The following is a 17640-nucleotide window of genomic DNA, read 5'->3' on the forward strand; positions in this document are numbered from 1 at the left end:
CTCAATGATCACATCAAAGTTTCTTTCACTGCTTTTCAGCTTTTACGGGTTCGGTCGGAATCCTTGCTTTCCGCCTCTACTACGCTCTGGTCCAGTGAGTACAGGCGAGCAGGATTGCAGGATGGATTTACAAAGTAAAGCAGCTTCAACGTCACGTGGGCGGCCACGACCTTTCTTTTGAATTATTTTGTGTCTCTGTCAAGTTGGGTACGTTCCAGATATAGAAAATCAAGAGCTCGAGAACGTCCAAAAATAAAAAATAAAAAAAACCAGAAAGCGTCATCACCGAATGAAGACATCTGAGCCAGCAAATCCATCCACAAGTCTTTCAATTCTGACCTTATGAACGCTCAAAATGTAGTAGCTAATCCTGTGATTATCATACAAAAATAACAGCTTACCTTTGCTAACTTTCAGCGAATCCATCCGTCAACGTCCTTGCTAAATTTAATCTAAACTTACTTTTCAGATGAAATCTTTTAACGACAAGCATCCTTACCCACCCAGAGAAAAAAAAAATCAGTTCTGGGTAGCAAAAGTTGAGCCAATCTTGTCGCGGAAGTAACTCCAGCCGACAACAAGTTGCAGAAAGTTAACGCAGCGATCTTTAACTTATCCCAGCGGCCATTAAATAAATGGGTATCATTTAAATGTAGTTTCCAGTCTGAAATTCTATAAAGATTGCACGTTCTCCCTATAAACTTGCACTTCTTAAACAATTCAAGGATTGCTACGCAGTATGGTCTTGGTGTAGTTATGTAATCTACAGTGGCGGATGACAACCTGGTAGTAGGGCAACCATTAGATTTGACACTCGGACCAGATTAAAAAACCTTTGAAAGTCTTTCAAAAATGATTTTTCAGCGTTGGTCTAGTGAACTGTTTACATTGAAGTCATTTGAATGCGCTCTTTAAAGGGCCGGCAGCTCACCTACCTCCATTATCTTAAATTCAAGCCATCTGTTAGGAGCGTTTCATCATCTAGCAAATCTTTTGACCAAGTCAAGATTTAAAAATCCTCGAGAGGTCAGTCATCTGAAGATGTAAGTTTCATTTTGTTGCATTATTTTCAAATCCAAAGCTTGTGATCACCATGACGCAACCGACCCACAGCGGGTGTACGGTGGAGATGAAGCTGAGCTCATATAATAATGAACTAAAAACACTGGGTTAACCACCCTGGCTACTGCTATAAAGGGGGAGTGTGCTCAGCACAGGCAAGACAGCAGCACTGTCCGTCGGGTCAGCCATGGCTTCTTCTTCGCTGCTTCTCTGCTTATTTCTCTCGTGTTTCTCTGCGTTTTTGTTGCGGAGTACTGATGCTCAGCCGATAGTAAGCGGTCTGTCGTGGACCTTCTACGCACAGAGTTGTCCGAACCTGGAGCAGATCATCAGCGACGAGCTCAGGAAGGTGTTCCAGAGAGACATCGGCCTCGCTGCTGCACTGCTTCGCATCCATTTCCACGACTGCTTCGTTCAGGTGATGTTCGGCAGTTTCACCACTTGAGTTCTTTTTCACTTTCCGATTTCGTTCCCCGGATTTCTGATGACGGTGTGATCCGACATGACAGTCTAAGAGACTGTACAGCACACTGCTTCGTGTCTGAAAAAAGATGAATGATGACAGAACTTTCTGTCACCTAAAAAATCCAACCGGGCTCTTGTAAGAAACCAGGTTCAATCGATTACGGTGTGTCTTAATAAAATATGAACGAAAATTCATGGAAGCATCAGTAACCAAGTAAGATAAATATTATTTCTTTTCGAAAATAATTCAATAAAATATGTCCTGAATTACATAGAATCTGAGAAATTTTTCTTAAGACTTGTGTTCTTCTCTTTCTTTTGCTTATTTGTTTTTGCTTGCACATTCTGCTTGGCAGGGATGCGATGGGTCGGTCTTGCTAGACGGGTCAGCTAGTGGTCCGGGCGAAAAGGATGCGCCGCCAAATCTTACCCTCAGACCGGAAGCATTCACTACACTCAACAACCTTCGTGCAGCCGTCCAAAGAGCCTGCGGCCAAGTGGTCTCCTGCTCCGACATCCTCGCCATCGCCGCCCGCGATTCCGTGGCCCAGGTAAGCTCACCTCCGTCCACCGGCCGCTATGATCCGACAAATAATACACCAAGCTAACAAGTTCCTGCCTTTTTCTCTGTTTATCCGTCTGCAGTCAGGTGGGCCGAACTACAGGGTCCCGCTGGGACGCCGCGACGGGCTCACCTTCGCCACCCGGAACGCCACTCTAGACGCCCTTCCGCCGCCGACCTCCAACACCACGACCCTCATCAATGCCCTCGCCCGCCTCAATCTCGACCGAACGGACCTAGTCGCCCTCTCAGGAGGACACACCGTCGGCATCGGTCACTGCCCCTCCTTCACGAACCGTCTCTACCCCAACCAGGACAACACCTTGGACCAAACCTTCGCCAACAACCTGAAGCGCACCTGCCCCACCAGCACCACCGACAACACCACCGTCCTTGACATCCGCACCCCCAACGTGTTCGACAACAAGTACTATGTGGACCTCATGAACCGCCAGGGCCTCTTCACCTCCGACCAGGACTTGTACACCGACAGCCGGACCAGGTCCATCGTCACCAGCTACGCCGTGAATCAGAGCCTCTTCTTCGACCAGTTCGCCAGGTCGATGATCAAGATGGGGCAGCTGAGCGTTCTTACCGGGCGGCAAGGGGAGATTCGAGCCAACTGCTCCAGGCGGAACGCCGCTGCGGTCACCGACTTGGAATCGGTGGTCGACGGCCATGGTGAGGGCGCCGCTGCGGCATACTAGTTATGGGTTGACTGGTTTTTACGTTGTAGTTGCATGGAGGAGAACCCTTGGTTTGAGTCTCGACTCCTGAGTAGGTGGTTGTGAACATCACTCGCTTGTGAATTTTGAAATAAAATAATAGTTTTTTCTCTCGTTAATCTCTGCTTCAAACATTCCGTTCTGACGTTCTAACACAAATGACAACTGATCAAAGATGTTAAAAGAAATTTGAACCGTAACTCAGCCAAGTCAACTTATAACTCGGCCTGGTTGATTCGTTTTTAGGAGGAATAGGGCGCGTACAGACTCTCGGTATTTGCGAGTCCCGAGCAGCATGGGCCAATTAATTCCATCCTCACCTGTTTCCTTCTGAATATTTCTCGATTATCCTCCCCTGCCTCTCCTCATCCGTCACCCATTCGCCAACACACTACTCTAAAACCACCCAATCCCTTTCTCCATCCTGTTCTGAGCCAAAAGCAAGAGTCTCCAATACAAAAAACCCTATCTGAGAACTGAGATAGCCGTTTATCAAAGGCTGGTTGGTGCTGGTTTTGCTCATTGGTCTGTGGGCATTATTCATGACATGACGGCAGATCGAATGACGAAAAGCGTCTACAGAAAATACATTCACTACGTGTACAGTTGAAGCGAATTTGATGCACCATTACAAACTCATCTGGGATAGGAGTTCATTTAACTGTAAAACAAGGAATCCCAGAGTAGCACTTGTACAGAAAAGAATCAACACAACACTCAACTTTCACAAATGTCAAATTTTACACAAACACCAGATGGAAGAAAAAGGGTCAGATGATCCCTACCCTTCTCCCAGTCAGCTTTGCACACCAAAATGGGGTAGAGGATTACACCTTAAAAAGAGTCCAGATTTTCTTTGGACGAAAATCTAACCACAACTTCACCCATATTGATCCAGACTCGACCCGATAAGAGCAGTGAAATGGGTCTTGACACACTGGCATTTTCTGGGCAAGGATTCTCGTATTACTAACCAACATATAATGATTTCGTGGTAGAATTTCTTTCTACACATGAGGCCTGCCTTCGGTGACTCCTGAGTTCATAGCAAGAATGTCTGGTGAGATTTCCCAACTCCCACTTCTCCGACCCCAACTTGAGTGACGCACTTCTGGCCGAACAACAGGTGGTTCTGATGCCAGGCTGAATTCAGATTCTGAGGTTACATTACCATTACTACTTCTACCATGGATATCAACATCAACTTCCTCCAAGTCCCGGCGCTGGGAAATCTTTAACAAGTCTCCACCAAGCTCCAGGTCATCTTCAACCTTTGCACGTGGGTCCACAGTAGTATCATCTACTTCTGGTTCACGGGTACGAGGAACTGGCGGTCTTGTAACCTCTTCTTGGACAAAAGCACGGAATTTGTTCTTTGAAGGCTTTATCTTACTGCAAAACACTTCTAGGAAGTTGTTGAAGCAGCCACGATCATAGACATTAGGCCTGTTGTCAGCTCTGTGCCGGAAATTCTCATATGTAGTCTGCAGCACATAAAAAATAGAAGTTGAAATTCCACTAAGTATACTAGTTTCAGGTTCAAAGAACATTACAATGTAAAGATTGAGACTGAAACATGCAAATACACAACTCTGCAAAGCTACATATGTAGCATAACAGTTAATCACCAGATACAACTCAAGTTGTATTTTCAAGCTCTTAGTACGTATGTCCTCAGTGGTTAGCTCCATCCTTGTCCCGGGTTGTCTTCTCATTTAATACATACACTTTTCCTATTAAAAAAAATTATTATTCAAGTACATGCATCTAGCCGTTAGGTTTTCTTTTACTAATTTATAGCTTAAAAAAACAGAGCTCATTCATGGTATACATGCGGGAGAAGCCACTGGTGATCTTCAAATTCCTAAATACATTGACCTTCTTTATGGTTGAAGACCTAATATGCATGTTTAATATTAGTGTTAAGATTCAAAGAACAAAACAGGAAATTGCTCATAAACAATACCATAATTTTCTTCCAAACAATAACAACATCAAGAAGAAGCAATATATCACACTTTTTAATAAAAAATAAGAAGTAAAAAATTCACTCAAAACATTAAAAATGCAACTCTGTTAAGTTGATAAGCCAAGAAATACCACTTGGGAGTCGAGGAAGTTGGGTGGGGGGGGGGGGGGGTTACTAAGCTGCTCAATATGATGGCTGAAATCCTATACCACCTCCATATATTCTGATCCATTGGATATAATACTACAATTATAGGAATTCATAAAGGGTTAGATTTTGTGAGCTATATTGTTAGCTTCAGATGATATATATTTCGAGTACAGATATCTAAAAGATTTCCTTTATTTTTTAAGCAACAGGGTGAGATGGCATTCCAGAGCCAAAAATGATACGTGGGATAGGAACCTCATCATCTCTCAATACCAATGTCAAAGAATAAACAACAAGAGCAGATCAGACCATTCGATTTCCAATCAGTTACATAATGCCTGCAGCCAATAAGAAGGAATTACTGTCCAACAATTTTTTCTTTAAAAAAAGCATATTTTGATTCCTCCCACTCACTACATACACTTTATAAGGAAGAGGCTAGCTATTTATAAAAGGAAACACTTGCAGACAAGTTGGAATTTGAAAAAAAATTATTGTTGAAGAGATTTTTGTTTGAAACATATGGTTGATGAGATGGTCTAAAACCTAAGCAAATCATGATTAATCAGTATTCACATACATCTCAATAAAAAATTGTAGAAAGAAAAGTTAAGAAATAGCTGCACAAATAAAAAAAAAGAAATATAAATACTTTTGTGAAAAAGAAACTGACCTGGTTAGTTCCAATAAGGTATAAATGGAAGCCTGTGAGACCACCAACAAACCACAGAGAGATGAAACAATAAGCCATCAGCACAACTGATGCTGGAGAGTGTTCCATCGCCTTCCAGACCGTGGGGTAATCCCCATCCATGAGAACTTTAATGTAGAAAGCTGATAGGGCAAAAACATAGATGCACAACAGTGTCGAGGAAGAAACGAATAAGAAGAAATAACGATAGTTCCGCTGCATAAAAAGGACACATTTACAGTTAACAAATGCAAGTTTCACCAAGTAATAAACAATGGAGAAGTACCATGGATGGGTCACAGCATCAAAACTAGACCAACAAGTTATTCTCACCATCTGCAGGATGGACTTTTCTTCTTCATTTTTATTTTTTTTATTGTTAAAGAATGGATAGCCATGCTTTAAAAAAAATTGGTGGAAAAGCAAAAAAGGAAAACATAGTTTTTCTCTTTAATATTACACTTCAAGGCTTAAGTGCAAGGACCATAGCAACAGGTCACCTAGGAGATACATGCATAACATTACATTGTCTATATATCATGCAGTCCTTCAATAGTGGGTCATGGAACATAAATAGTCAAAACAGCATACCAGTCCAATGCATTGACCCACCCAAGGGCAATGATGATCAAAGCGTTCAACACAATTATTGCAAATTGAGCAATGAGAGCAGCGTGGGGGCCGATATAGCATGCATGTGTCACAATATTTAATCTTCACAGGTATGCCATTAACCATAATTTCTTTGGTCCGGGGAAATTGCAGACTTGGTGTTTGTCTTCCACCAACATCGGCTGAAGTTGAAGAATCAAAGTTTAACTCTTCCTCTGGGGGGTGTGAAGCACGTGGAATAATGCCTGGATCCTGGGCTGAAGTAGCAAAAAGCAATGCGAGCACCTAGTCAAAGTGATCATCCAACTAAGGAATCAGACAGAGAGAAAGAGAGTACTTGGCAACAGCATACGTAGAACTCTAAAAGATAGTTCTTTGAGACATGCATAAGTCCTTTGTTTCTTTATTATCATTGAACCCTCTCGACCGGGTAAGACTTGAACCCAAGACCCACACCAAAATCCTCCTCCTGTGGCCATTGAGCCAAGGGCAATGTGACCAAAGGTCAAGTGGTCAAAGCCCCCCCTCCCACCACATTTGACATGCATGGGTCTAAGAGGCATAATGACAACAACCTTGGAAATATAAATGTAGAAGTGGTAAGACAAACTCACATAGATTGCAAAACCAATTGCAACTGCAAGGATTGCGTATCCTGCATTGTAGGCAGGAAATTCATGCCGAAGATGTCTTGCAACAAATACACAAAAGATAACTACTGGGACAACAATGAGTAATACTGTAACAAGCAGAGACCTAGCATCAGGTCCAAATATCAGCCTTCCTCCCAAAATAAATTTCTGCAAAAGAAGCACAAAAGAGCAAAAAGGTAAAAAACAAATTCAGGGTCACACACAAGTACTTACCATAACCAAAAGTCACCCAACAAAAACAATATGCTGATATTTCTATGAATGTTTATGGGCTTTTATTCAAGAGAACAATAGCAGAAAGCACGTGATAAAAGGGGTCAGCAAAAAGAATTTACGAAGGAAGGGAATTTTCAACAACAAAACGCCCTAGGAAAGCTATTGGCTGCATGAGGAACATGGTTCCATTATACCATCCTTGAGACAGAGATATCTGCAAATTCATCAAACATGTAACCTAATCTCCGGGTGGGGGGGGGGGGGGGGGGGGGTGGGTGCTAACATTTGCTGACTCACCTTCTACAACCAAGGGTCTTGAGAAACTTTTGTGAAAATACATATACCACTGATAAAAGCCTGCACCACAGGTTCAGTTGAGCGCTATGACCAGGGAACCCAAAGAAAAGGACAGTGCCATAGTTATCACTAATGCTCTCACCAATTCGCTGATGCTGGTAACCATAAATCTGAGTATCGAGAAAATCTTTTCTTTTCTTTTTATAATTTAACATCTAATTCATTGCAAGCCATTAAACAGCATTAAAAAATGGTAAGTAGATCTGCCACATTTCCCATTACATAAAAAAAACATCTATACAATTACAGAAAAAAAATAGAGATAGCAGGCCTCACAACCAAATATTTCTTTTTCACAATGTTTAAAACGATTGATTTACCTGAAAATCAAAATTGAAAAGAAAATCGCCCCCCCCCAGTGCGGGAAAAAAAAATGGACAAGGTGGACCTATTTTGGCTAACATGATGAGCTTCAACTTGACAGAAACTAACTGATCCCTCCCCAACAAAACCTCTAAGATTTTATGCCATTTAATCACCTTGAATCTCATCAAAGACTGATTTTTCAACAACAGGACTAAGGTTGCACAGTAGAATAACAATATTAAAAGGAAAAATACACCAAAAACATAAGTATTTCTACATGGCAGGCTTGCATTAAACTGAGGCACAAGTTCACAAACCAAGCAAGATGTATTTTAGCAGCTAAAAATCCAATACTCTGCCAGGGATTTCCCTGAATTCTTATTAGATGAAGTCTCAGTGGACTTTTCGAGCAAATCATTGAAAATCATAAACAAAACACTTCCAATGGTCACAACAATCCTAGATGCAAAATAAAAATGTGACAGAAGCCTTATCCCCAAACAGCATTTTTTTATCCCAGGAGATTGATGTTGTCATGTGATGCTTATAATTGGCCTAAAAGACAAAAGTTTCCTCTGAGTGTATTGGTCATATATTGAGATAAGAACTTGAGATCTGATATACATGGAAGAGCAATACCATAAGTTGCTCAGTTGACAGAATGAATAAACTAGAAACTGAGGGCTGAGGAAGGCATATCAGTAACTGAGACTACAAGTTAAACTTCCCGTGGTAACAATGTCATTAAATACAACATACAGCAACAAAGTGAGAGAGAGAGAGAGAGAGAGATTCCTTTGGCAAAACAAATGTGAACACTCGGAACTTATCATACAATGATAAAAGTAACCAGAAAATGTGATTTTCATAAAACTTTGTTCAAAAACATCAGCTACATCACTTTGCAATCCAAAGATAAAGAACAACATCACCAATTCAAAGCACTCACAACGATAAGAAAAATGCAACCCAGTTTGAATGACCTTCAAATACACAATACAAGAACAATCTTCCATTAAATGAATAATACAAATCAATACCAAGCATAAATGATCATTAACTCATAAAAAGAAAATCATACAAAGGATTGCAATTAAGACCTACTAAGACAACCGCCAGCTTTGTACATCCAGAATTAGCATAACATGGTAGAAATCTTGATAGATTCTCAAGGACGGGGCCTTTGCCACTCTCCAGTTGGTCTGTTAAAATAGTAGTGTCAACTCTAAAAAATATTCGAGTGGTTTTGGAATTTCACAAATTTCACTAGTGTGCTGATTAGTGATAACCAAGCAAAATTTATGAGTTGAGACTGAGGCAATGTCTCATGAAGGCTCAGCGCAGCGTCTGGCACCAACTGACTGCAGACAGGGCTCAAAAGGCATGGTTAAATATAACAGTCTGTGCCATTTAATTCCTTTTTTTTAAGAAGGGGAGAGAGACTTTATTAAGAGGGGGAAGGAACAAACGCTTCAATCAACATTAAGGAAGCGCCACCATTAATAACATAAATGAAAGAAATGACATTAAAACTTACCATTCAATGCTGGGTGCAAACTTTCAATATGTTTGTTAAGTGATGCTCGGTCTAAAGTCTTTCTGCTAACCTTCTCTGTCTACAACCGCTCTTTCTAATAAAGAGATGAAATCAATCACCAGTTCCCGACTACACTGCTTTGGTATAATGTCCCAGCTGATTAATCGGTGGATACGAGCAAGAGATTCCTTACGCTCCTAAGGCATAAGAAGGAACACTGGAAGCATAGGAGAGGATAGATTCTGCATAGCATCTAATCTCTAGCAGATTTTTTTTTTTTTTTTTTACCTAAGAAATGTCTCCCGGCCAGAAACCCAAGCGTTCTCCCCCTGGTCCCCTGCCGATTGACTACTAGCACCTGAGAAAACATACTCGCATCGTATTCTACTTAAAAACCCAACTTATTAGCTTGGACAAAAAACACAAGAACTTGGGCGTGCTCCAAAAAACAACGAATCAAACTACGACCGACTAAACTAACAAGCTAGATAGTTTCTTGAACAACACTCGCACACTGTCAAAACGCCGAGCTGCAGAAAACAGAGAAACACACCATTTAAGGGAACCAATTTCCTGACGCACTAATGCAACTCTCTCAGCCCAAAACAAAGAGTAAAAAGCTGAAATCCACCAAAAGCACAAGCCCAATAACTAACAAAAGCAACCAAACAATCCAAATTCACAAAATAAAAATAAAAAAATACACACATTTAGACACCTGTTAATAGAAAACCCACCACGCGGACCATGCCTTCACAAATCCAAACAGAACACGAAAAAGAAGAAGCATCTCAGCAAACGGAACTTACATTACTTCCCTTCCAGACTTGATACACGCGCTTCGCCATGAGGAACCACTCTCGCTACGCCGGAAGAGAATCAAAGATTTGGAACTTAAGGCTATTCATCTTCTCCCCACGGTCCTTTATTCCAAACCTCGGCACAAATCAAATGATATCTCAAGTTCAGATTTGGTGCAATTCCTCCGCCGCTTTCCCTTTCCCTCTCTCGTACACCTCCACGGCGGAATTCTCTTTCCCGATCAGAGAATTCGATTTCGACAGAGTAAAAAGAGTTTTCGGGAACCAAAATGAAACAAAAGAGGCAAAAAAAAAAAAAACCCATCCCTCTCACGTCTCTTCGCCGAATTGATTAACGACTTCAATTTACCACGCTACCCTTAATCTCATAAAAAACGTCCTCTGAGTCCCATTCTTTTTAGTCCTGAGTCAAAGCAATGACATGGAGACTGCTTATTCCTCTACTGCCACGTTTGACCAAAACATGAAACGTTTCAATAAAATAATAATAATAATAATAAAATTAATGAAGTGAAAAATTAACAATTAAAGTAAATGATCAGGAATTCAATTTTAATATTAAAGCGGAGTGGGCGAGTAAATAAATAACTCACACGAGAGACGAAACACAAGGCAGTAGTAAAAAGGGTATTTTAGTAACTTAATGATTTAGGGTATGGGCCCCAAAAAGATAGCTGGCACTGTGGCAGGCTTTAAAATAGGGGCAACCGGAGAGCGCCCCCCCCCCCCCTTGAAGCAGCCAAGACGGCTTTCTACTTTGCAGCTTTTGGGACTTTGAAGTAAATTATCATTTATCAAAGTGGGAATGCCAATTTAATATTAAATGAGGATTTTAGTTTTGTTCCCCTCCCGTACGTGATGTGTAGGCCGTAAAACATCTTACTTTGCAACACGTCACTGTCAAAGTGTTCCAGTTCATAAAGAAGAACCGTTTCAAGATTGGAACCAACTATCTTCCTACTACTATTATAGCATTTCTTTGTTTTTAGGATTATAAGTACCTGATGCTTCACTTAAGATAGTTTCAATTCTTTTGACCAAGCAGCATCAAATGAAATGGGAGGCACTATTTGGTGAACGGAGAGCAGCAAGCTGTGTCTTCCTTGGATCCTGAAACTCACAAGTTGTAGAAAAAATTATGGTTATATAAATTCCACATCTCCATCGGATGGTCTCTTTTGTAACCTAAGCAAATTCATCATAATGACCCTGGCATTTCAGGTTGAATTCGGCCTTCCCTGAGATGTATCTCAACACGAGACAGAATTAGGGTTTCTTTTTCTAGCCGTCTACTGCTTTTAACTAGCCGACAATATACTTTTTTTACTCAGCGTCCAACTATTTTGGTCAGTTTCTAGCATGTCTGAAAACATGCTCAAGATCTTAACGAGAACTGCAATATGGAGATGCACTAGGGTACACGACCCAAGGATCAGGTAGAAAACTCTGCATCAAATCCAAGAATGAGGAGACAGCATTTTTAAGAATGAAAGAATGTACTGCTCTATTATTCCTAGAAAATAAAAGTAAAAATTATACACCTTTTCGGGTTATATATAAGCACCGCAATTCTCGGCTAAATAAATGAAGGAAAGAGATCCTAACCTACCTACAAAAACATGGCTACCATGCGCCGTGCCAGACTACGGCAGCTTGGAAGTTAAAACGGAGTTACAACCATCGATGCCTAGACATCTCAGCGAATAAGTCATCTTCTGTTTACCTAAATTGAGCAGAGCAGGCATCCAATTTTATGACTTCTAGACAACGAATTCTACCTTCAACATATCTCTATTCATGCAGCTGCCTGGACTGGTCCATCTGACCTGAAATCACGCCCACGCCCACGCCCACGCCCACTACCTCCTCTTCCCCTGCCGCGACCACGCCCTGCCACACTCGACCTCATTAGGTACAAAAACAATACATCTTAAATGAGGTTGGAAATTACTATAGATCACGTGCATCACTTATAAATTTTCAAGTACATTACTTACCACGGCCTTGTGGAGGTGGGTAAGCTTCTGATCCACCATAGTCATTGTAACCACCACCAGCTTCTTGTTGTATGTTCTCCCCAGCAGTTCCATAGACTCCTCTTCCACGGCCCCCACGGAAACCACGGCCTCTTCCACGCCCACGACCTCTGCCACCATACCCATATCCACCATCCCAACCTCCATCTCCGTAGTACTCTCCACTAGCCCCATTGTTATTCCCTGAAAGAAAAATAGATCGCAGTCTATCAACTATTTGATAGTTGGAACATGAACAGCATCATTTAAAGGAGCTTACATGCTTGAAATATGTTTCTGATTAGTTTTTGCTTTTTTTTCCTAATTGGTTCACAAGCCAGCTCCAATACCTTCTGTAATGGAGCTGAAAGTCCCCATTTATAACAATAAAAACAAAGAGTTAATAACTTACATACCCCAGTAACATGCCATAAATACATAACTATCACTAAGTTCAAAACAGAAGCTACCAAGGATCCAGTAGAATCACCAAAATCACCTGAAATACTAATATAAGCATTTATAACTCTCGATCAACAAATGCACAAATCATTATTTCAAAAGCCTGAAGTAAAATGGTTGGCAATATTTTATATGATTTTATGTGAATCCCACACAATTTGTGTTGCCAACATTGTACCAGTAGTCCGATAGAAATGATTCATTCTCATACTCAAGGTCACAGGAAAAGCTGAAGTCAAGCAAAGCATGAATAAACCCTTTGCTCAAACCATGAAAAATGATAAAATGCAACAGATAAAAATGTGTACCTCCTCTACCCCTGCCTCTTCCACGAAAACCACGTCCTCGTCCTCGACCTCTCACAGCCGGTGAACCCTCTAAATACAATAAAAGAAAAGGGCATATCAAATAACAAGTCAAACTATTTAAATAAAACCAAGCACAAAGACAAATGAATACAAAAAAACAATTGTTTTACCTCCTTCATATTCAACCTCTGCCCATGGCTTCACCTGGTCAGCAGGAATAGGGGATTGATATCTGAAAAAGAAGAAAGTGATTAAATATCAGGAAATTGCTTCATAAGACAAGAAGAAAGAAAACATGACAAGCATGCATTTAAGGATTCATAACCGGGTAAAAAGTCCACCAAAAACATAGATCATGCAACAATAAATGAAACAAAACCAGAACATGTTTGAATATAAAAGGACATTCTGTAAACAGACAGTAACTGGAACCAACTTTCCCAGCCCCTTCCCCCACACATCACAGGTTGGAGCTTTAAAGCTCCAAGTTTAATTTAAACTTTTACATGCAGAGGGGATTCAGTCACTAGGACAATTTTGTGGTCAGAAACAACTTGCAGAAGGGCAACCTATCAATGAACCTAGTCATTAAAGTAGCACAACTGAGTAGCAATATATATATAAACTAGTCAGAAGACAGTAGGAGAACAAGAAGGCATTCACTCATAAATTGGTAAAAGAAGAAATACCCTGACCAAACATAACATCATAAAAAAGGAGAATGAGTAAAATGGGGTTTGTAATCTCACGCTATTGGGAACAAAATGCTACGTGTCAGTAGCAACAGACCAGCAAGGCCTGCTGGAAGTCACATAAACAGCCTTCAGACAAGAAAACAACTATTTAACACATACCATCTTTGTTTCTAAACAGAAAATCCCGAGACGTAATCAAGCAGTTCACCGCTTGTCATTTGAACGTTTATAAAGAAATAAGATCTAGGTTAAGCAATCAGACGTCTTCATAGTGACACCATAGAGATGATATCAGTGGCAAAACTTCATGCACATCTGAGATCAATGACATCTCACATGGAAGACATTAAAGGAACAGTTGGTTCCAATATCCATTCCCTACTCATAGTTCTCCTCATAACTGAAGTAAAACTTTTCTTAAATTTCTGACCCATTGTTTGGTATAGCTAAATAAACATTGACCATGACAACAGCTTTCAGCATGTCATTTTTGAGTGAACAGTTTTTATGTCATACTTCTCATCAACTTTCAAAAGCAACCTGAAGCATTTAATATGCTTGGATGCAATACAAACCCTTACATGAGAACAAAGGATAAATAGAGACAGTGAACAGGTTATCAAAACAGACATTCACAACTTTATAAAGCATTTTAATCAAAAGCCAGCCAGAAAAGAAATGCCACTTTCAGCACCCATTAGACAATTGATATCTTTTGAAATATGAAGACAAAAGAGGAAATAAAATAAAAAAGGTAAAAAAGTCAAAAACTAAAAATTTCTAACATTCAAATAATGAAGTAAAGACATAAAAAAGGTAATTGAATAATCCTACAGCTTTTGCATATGAAGAGGAAAACTGGTAACCACTGACACACTATAGTTGATTACTCATATTATAGAAGGTGAGAAGATGCACAGAAAATTTCATACATCATAACCGTAACTTCAGTACACAGAAATAACCCTAGTTACCAAAAGAAACACATTTCACATGTTTAAAATATATACTTCATATTACCCAGGGGATGACACATCAAGCTCCTTCTTGGACAAAGTGATAGTAATCATTGACACGTCACGGGTCGTTTCTAGGCTGTAACATCAAGAAATCACCCACAGCTTAAGCAAAGATCCATCTTTCACAGACACACATTTCGGAACGAAATAAATGATAGTGAGCAGCTTACGGTAGAAGGCCCTCTTCCAGTGGCTCCCACATGTCCGTTATGCTAGTGGATCCAATTGATGTATTTTGATGGAGACCAGCAATTCTTCTCTAAAGGTGACACATATTCCAATACATAAAAAGGCAAATTAACCATTCTATGAGACAGCCATTTACTTAATCACCCCTCATCCAAAATTACTTCAGACAGAAAAAATTGAAATATGTCACCTTGATTAACTCTGCAATCATTACAGTCTTATTGATAGCTCTTCCCATAGCTTTCAAGACAATCTCATTAGAACCTTTTTCCTGAAAAAGGTCAATATCAAGTAAACTGTTTTCTCAAAAACATTGATAATGTACTTTTATTATTAAATGTCGTTGAGCTAGATGCACACAACGGAAAATATGATCAGAAACACAACAGCATGTTAACAACAGTATGTAATATGCAATTAATCCAAGTTCCAAATTGTAGGCATGCCTCCATCTTACTGAACCAAATTCATATAAAAACTCTTTTTTTTTTTTTTTTTACATGCAAAAATTTGGTGATAAGAATGGTGAGCAGATGGCATGAAAGCAATCAAATACTCAAAAAGTATGGCTTGGAATAAAACTTATGAGAATCAATGCTCTTAAAATGCAAATATGCTACACTGCAGAGAAAGAAAAGCTTCCTGGCACAGCTGAAAACTAGACGAGTAAAGACACAATAATCGAGCTTAAGAATCGCCGTCCATGAAGTAACATACCAAGAACGAACAACCATGCAGAGTAAATCCGACTTAATTGCCAAACCGCTAAGAAAACCAGAGATAAGAACAAAACTAGTCTCAAACAACTTTACTAATAGTGCAAAATGCAATAAATGCTACGGGCCATGAATCTTCTCAGAACTACGCGTAACTTGAAGTGAATTATATTAATTAATATCAAAATCAACTACATTAAAAAAATAATTAAATCAATTACCAAAGAGCAATCCCGAACCAAGAAAACACAATGGAAGTTAACGGGAGCGTGCTCACGAAACACCAACCATGAAGAGTAACTCCGACTTAATTGCCAAACCGCTAAGAAAACCAGAGATAAGAACAAAACTAGTCTCAAACAACTTAACTAATAGTGCAAAATGCAATAAATGCTACGGGCCATGAATCTTCTCAGAACTACGCGTAAATTGAAGTGAATTATATTAATTAATATCAAAATCAACTACATTAAAAAAATAATTAAATCAATTACCAAAGAGCAATCCCGAACCAAGAAAACACAATGGAAGTTAACGGGAGCCGTGCTCACGAAACACCAAACAAAATTGCAAATCATCATAGTTAAGATCTCCCACCAATTTCGAAAAAAAAAGAAGCACCAATTTCGAAAAAAAAAAGAAGCAAAAAAAAAACTCTCATTAATCATTAAAAAAAACTTTTGCCACTTCATTTAGTCTCGCAAGGTACAATACTCAATTAGTTACTAACATAAAACTAAAACATATCTAGGGAAGGTATCTACCTGAAGCAAGCTTGTTGCGTAAGTAATATAGTTCCTCATCCGCCCTTGAGTGGTTATTCGAATCTCGTTTTCATTTATCGGCGTTTCAGCCCTCGGCTTCTCCACCCTTTGGTATCGATCCATCTAAACACCAAAGGAGAATTCATAAGACTCTGGTTTTCACTAAAACATTAATAACACGAAAAAAAACACAAAATCCCAATAGAGAAAAAGTAAAGGAAAGTCAGAAGAAGAAAAAAAAACACCAAAACGCCTGAGAGCACAAAATTCCCGAACCAAAAATAACCAGATCTGGAGCAATGAGGAAAACCAAACACAGGACAAAAACAAACGACAGAGTTCAAAATAGGAAAAAAGTAGACGATATGCAAAACCAAAAAACAAAAAACGCAGAGAAGAAAATACTGAAGAAGAAAATGTAATATTAGGGTTAGGGTTTCGTCACCTCTGTCGATGAGTTGAAGCGCAGGACACCTTCTCCTCTCTCACTCTTTTATATATCACTCAGTCCGTCTCTTTAGAGAGCCCCCTCTGGCTTTTTCTTCAATTCCGCGCTAAGAGGCTCGTAATCTCGACCTTGTAACCCTTTTATAGGGGGAAGCCTCTCCATGAGGTTAACGGGTTAGGCCTTAGCGGCCATGGTCGCATTGCGCTTCTGTGACCGCAGGATATAGTGGGTCCATCCTCTGAGCCCACCTTAACACAACCGCGAACCTTCGTGGCGCCAGGAAGATAAGCTATCAATCGTTTCTCGACACGTATGATGTAAATGTGTACTTGCTTTGGAGTGAAAAAGGATCTCATTTTTGTCTTTGAAATTATTTTGGAATCACAATTTTAATATTCGGCAAATATTAATTCCAAAAATGGCGCAATTCAATGAGTGTTAAATTATTTTTTCAACTAATTCTAAAATTCAATTTAATTTCTTAAAAACCTAAATAAATTCATTTAAAGGGAGAAAACTATATCTTGACTTCTCCTTAGACCTTAAACAGTAAACCCTAAAACCTCAAAAAAAAAAAAAGGAGATAAAATTATTACTTTACATGCCACATAAGTCATCCATGTCACAGGTACAAGTTTTCACGTTAATTTACCTAGACGTACACAAAAAAACCTCAATGCTCATTCATCGTAGAGATCTTCTCATGTACGCCGAATTGGATTCCGTTGCAGCGGGACCCACGCGTTTATTCAGGATTTAGCATGCGAGTTGCGACCCCCACGACGTCTCACGTGAAAAAAGGTCGTACCTATCTAATAATGTAAAAGTCGTACTTCACAGCAACGAATACTGCCCTTACGAACAACCGAAAACATAAAGGCCGAAATATGACCTTCAA

The 17640-nt window shown here is 39.8% G+C and overlaps 3 protein-coding genes across 3 annotated transcripts; 1 reads left to right on the forward strand and 2 right to left on the reverse strand.

Moving 5' to 3' along the window:
* Positions 1–1214: 1214 nt before the first annotated feature.
* Positions 1215–2933, forward strand: LOC137957050 (peroxidase 12-like). Its single transcript, XM_068804754.1, has 3 exons — positions 1215–1480; positions 1884–2078; positions 2173–2933. Exons 1-3 carry the CDS (start codon positions 1250–1252, stop codon positions 2794–2796), a joined length of 1050 nt encoding a protein of 349 aa, XP_068660855.1. The 5' UTR covers positions 1215–1249; the 3' UTR covers positions 2797–2933.
* A 497-nt stretch (positions 2934–3430) lies between these two features.
* Positions 3431–10380, reverse strand: LOC137957049 (protein S-acyltransferase 8-like). The gene is made up of 5 exons (XM_068804752.1): positions 10115–10380; positions 6851–7036; positions 6216–6521; positions 5607–5840; positions 3431–4298 (listed from the first exon to the last, which is right to left on the reverse strand). Exons 1-5 carry the CDS (start codon positions 10151–10153, stop codon positions 3822–3824), a joined length of 1242 nt encoding a protein of 413 aa, XP_068660853.1. The 5' UTR covers positions 10154–10380; the 3' UTR covers positions 3431–3821.
* A 1178-nt stretch (positions 10381–11558) lies between these two features.
* LOC137956337 (uncharacterized) lies at positions 11559–16840 on the reverse strand. The gene is made up of 9 exons (XM_068803793.1): positions 16740–16840; positions 16295–16417; positions 15005–15085; positions 14796–14884; positions 14627–14701; positions 13082–13143; positions 12912–12980; positions 12124–12345; positions 11559–12016 (listed from the first exon to the last, which is right to left on the reverse strand). Exons 2-9 carry the CDS (start codon positions 16415–16417, stop codon positions 11922–11924), a joined length of 816 nt encoding a protein of 271 aa, XP_068659894.1. The 5' UTR covers positions 16740–16840; the 3' UTR covers positions 11559–11921.
* Positions 16841–17640: the final 800 nt, after the last annotated feature.

Source organism: Aristolochia californica, unplaced genomic scaffold, assembly GCF_029961685.1.
Source record: "Aristolochia californica isolate CCGP_79_NKW_82.1479 unplaced genomic scaffold, dmAriCali1.0.hap1 SCAF_2, whole genome shotgun sequence".
Classification (NCBI taxonomy): Eukaryota; Viridiplantae; Streptophyta; class Magnoliopsida; order Piperales; family Aristolochiaceae; genus Aristolochia; species Aristolochia californica.